The sequence below is a fragment of the Dromiciops gliroides genome, chromosome 2 (genome assembly GCF_019393635.1).
Source record: "Dromiciops gliroides isolate mDroGli1 chromosome 2, mDroGli1.pri, whole genome shotgun sequence".
NCBI classification, from domain to species: domain Eukaryota; kingdom Metazoa; phylum Chordata; class Mammalia; order Microbiotheria; family Microbiotheriidae; genus Dromiciops; species Dromiciops gliroides.
Window position 1 is genome coordinate 654,627,926 of NC_057862.1, and position 3,257 is coordinate 654,631,182.

General features: G+C 41.6%; 1 protein-coding gene across 1 annotated transcript; it reads left to right on the forward strand.

Moving 5' to 3' along the window:
* Window positions 1–942: 942 nt before the first annotated feature.
* Window positions 943–1,333, forward strand: LOC122743687 (60S ribosomal protein L30-like). Its single transcript, XM_043988800.1, has one exon. The coding sequence runs from the start codon at window positions 943–945 to the stop codon at window positions 1,288–1,290; it is 348 nt and encodes a 115-aa protein (XP_043844735.1). The 3' UTR covers window positions 1,291–1,333.
* The last annotated feature ends 1,924 nt before the right edge of the window (window positions 1,334–3,257 follow it).

Genomic DNA, 3,257 nt, shown 5'->3' on the forward strand with positions numbered 1-3,257 from the left:
GTCCTTTCCTGGTTACTTATTCTTATCATGGGGGCAGCTGGTGACACAGTGGACAGAGAGCACTGGCTCTGAAGTTGGGCGGACCTGAATTCAAATCTCACCTTAGACACTTACTAGTGTGACCCTGGGCAAGTCACTTAAGCCCAAATGCCTCAAAGATCTGGGGCCATCTCCAGTCATCCTGATGTATATTCAGATGTCTCTGGAGGAGAGAGTGAGGCTGGTGACCTTGCACAGCCCTTCCTCACTTAAATCCAATTCACTGCAAGTCATGACATCACCCTGATGTCATGGTCCTCTTCTAGAACTATAATGAAGCCTTTTCATAGCATTCCATTGATTAAGCCTATTTTCCCTCTGGTGCATTTTTCTCATTTGATTGATCTTCATTTCTACAGGTTTTTTGTTTGTTGTTTTTTATTGCTTCAGTTAGCTAATTTTTAAAGATTGAATGAGGGGGCGGCTAGGTGGCACAGTGGATAAAGCACCGGCCCTGGATTCAGGAATACCTGAGTTCAAATCCGGCCTCAGACACTTGACACTTACTAGCTGTGTGACCCCGGGCAAGTCACTTAACCCCCATTGCCCCGCAAAAAAAAGGAAAAAAAAAAAAGAAAAAAAAAAGATTGAATGAGAATAGAATAAGAGGAGGCTCAAGAAACAACCTGACCAAATTTCTTTTTTTAAATTTTTTTTTTTTTTTAGTGAGGCAATTGGGGTTAAGTGACTTGCCCAGGGTCACACAGCTAGTAAGTGTGTGTTAAGTGTCTGAGGCCGGATTTGAACTCAGGTACTCCTGACTCCAGGGCCGGTGCTCTATCCACTGCGCCACCTAGCTGCCCCCTGACCAAATTTTTAAAAAATTGAATGGGCTTTCTTGCTTCCCAGCCATCTTGGTGGCAGGTCTCTGGCTGAGGGTCCTCCCGCACCGCAGGCAGGAAGATGGCAGCCGCAAAGAAGACGAAAAAGTCGCTGGGGTCCATCAACTCGAGGCTCCAGCTGGTGATGAAAAGCGGCAAATCCGTGCTAGGCAACAAACAGACCCTGAAAATGATCAGACAAGGCAAATCCAAATTGGTCATCTTGGCCAACAACTGCCCAGCTTTGAGGAAATCAGAGATTGAATATTACACTATGTTGGCTAAAACTGGCATACATCACTACAGTGGCAACAACAGTGAATTGAGTACAGCATGTGGGAAGTACTACAGAGTTTGTACACTGGCTATCATTGATCCAGGTGATTCTGATATCATTAGAAGCATGCCAAAACAGACCAGTGAAAAGTAAACTGTACAAAAGTATTCTTTAATAAACTGGCCAAAGCTTGTTTAAAAAAAAAAGAATGGAATGTTTTGTCCTGCATTGTCTTATTTCCTACTTTATGTGGACAGAATGCTTATATCCATATCTTTATCCAAAATGGTTCCTATTCGTTTCTTTTAAAAAATGGTTGGGGGGGCAGCTAGGTGGCGCAGTGGATAAAGCACCAGCCCTGGATTCAGAAGGACCTGAGTTCAAATCTGGTCTCAGACACTTGACACTTACTAGCTGTGTGACCCTGGGCAAGTCACTTAACCCCCATTGCCCTGCAAAAAAACAAAACCAAAACCAAAAACTGGTTTGATCTAAAAAATTATATTCTAAAGTGGTTCTCTAGTGAGGCGTAAGATAATAAAGAATATGCAAAACTGAACGTTTTATCAGTAAAACTTAACTACACCTGCATTTGTAGTTCAGTGTCAGAAGTTATTAAGATTTTCCTTCAAGCTGGATTTTGTGAGGCATAGAGCAAAGGAGATCCAATTATTTGATTGGAAAACAGTGAGTGATTCAGAAGTCTTGGGCTGATTCTGATTGGCTCTCCTACTCTGGATCTCAGTTTTATTCTTCTGTAATGAAGCAATAACACACCTCTGTCTCTGTCCTAGTCTCTCTGTGTCTCTGTCTCCTGTCTCCTTTTGTCTCTGTCTCCTTCCATTTTTCTATCTCCTTTTGTCTGTCTTTCTCCCTCCCTTCAAAACTGGACATGCCATATCATTGACGTAGGGAGCTTCTGGTGAGGAAGTTTCACCATCTTAGTTGCCCAGAGGCAATGAGAGGTTAAATTCTTTGCCTAGGGTCACAGAGCCAGTATTTGTCAGCAGCTGGATTTGTTTTTTGTTGTTGATCATATAAACCTTTTATTATTTTCCAGTTACATGTAAAGATAGTTTTCAACATTTGTTTTTATAAGATTTTGAGTTCCAAATTTTTCTCCCTTCCTCCCTTCCCTCCCCCCTCCCCAAGACAGAAAGCAATCAGCAGCAGGATTTGAATCCAGGTTTTCTTCACTCTGAAGCCAGTATTCTCTCTCCTGTAGTCAAGCTGCTGCTGCTGCTGCTGCTTCCACGTTCTCCCTGTCTTTCACAGTTTAATTGGTTGTAGTCTATGACAGCTTGTGACACTGACACAGAAGGTATTAACAAACAAATGTTTCAGCATCTAGGATATCTGTAATTCCCCAAAGGACTTTTCTTTAAAGTTACTGATGCACACTGTGAAACATCTTAAAATGGAAGTCTGGCTGTTTCCCTTTAAAACCTCCCTGAATCAGGTAAGGACTTTGGAAGAACTTCATATGAAAGTAACAATTTAGGAGACTCTCCAATAATGCTTCTAAGAAGACCATGGTTTGAGTTGACTGTTGGGGTTTTAGTTTCCAGGGAGGTTCTGGCTTTTTCAGAATTGAGGATTAAAATGTTAAATCCTTTCTACCAGGCTGTGGTTAGTTATGAGTCATGATTCTGCTACAAAAGAATTGTAAAAATCTTTACTCTGTGTACATTATGTAAACAATGGAGAGGAAACCATTCCCTTTGCATTATAGATTTATTTATAGATTTCGGTGACTCAAATTGCATCAAAATACCAGAGTGGAGCCTCCTGCTTTGTTTTTGTCTTTGACAACAGTGGCTAGAGCTCAGCTTCCCCGTCCATCTCCCTGGGCTTCTTTCCTCAGTTGAGTTCCTTGGCAAGTATAGGGAGAGTTCCCTGGGAAAGTCACTGTTGGGATTTCTATAGGGAGAGCCATTCCCCATTTGTCACGAGAATAACATCACATTAGTGGCAGATATGAATCAGTCATTCAAGAGTCTAACTGTTATCCCTTATTCTCAAGCGAGTAGATTACCCTTTAGAGGTGACATTCACAATTAAATGAAAGCACTTATTCCAATAAGCCTTTTCTTATTGCTCTCATTCTCAATGATCTTTCC

What these genes read in the sequence shown, in the direction of transcription:
- LOC122743687 (XM_043988800.1), top strand. Translation starts at nt 943, where the DNA reads ATGGCAGCCGCAAAGAAGACGAAAAAGTCGCTGGGGTCCATCAACTCG.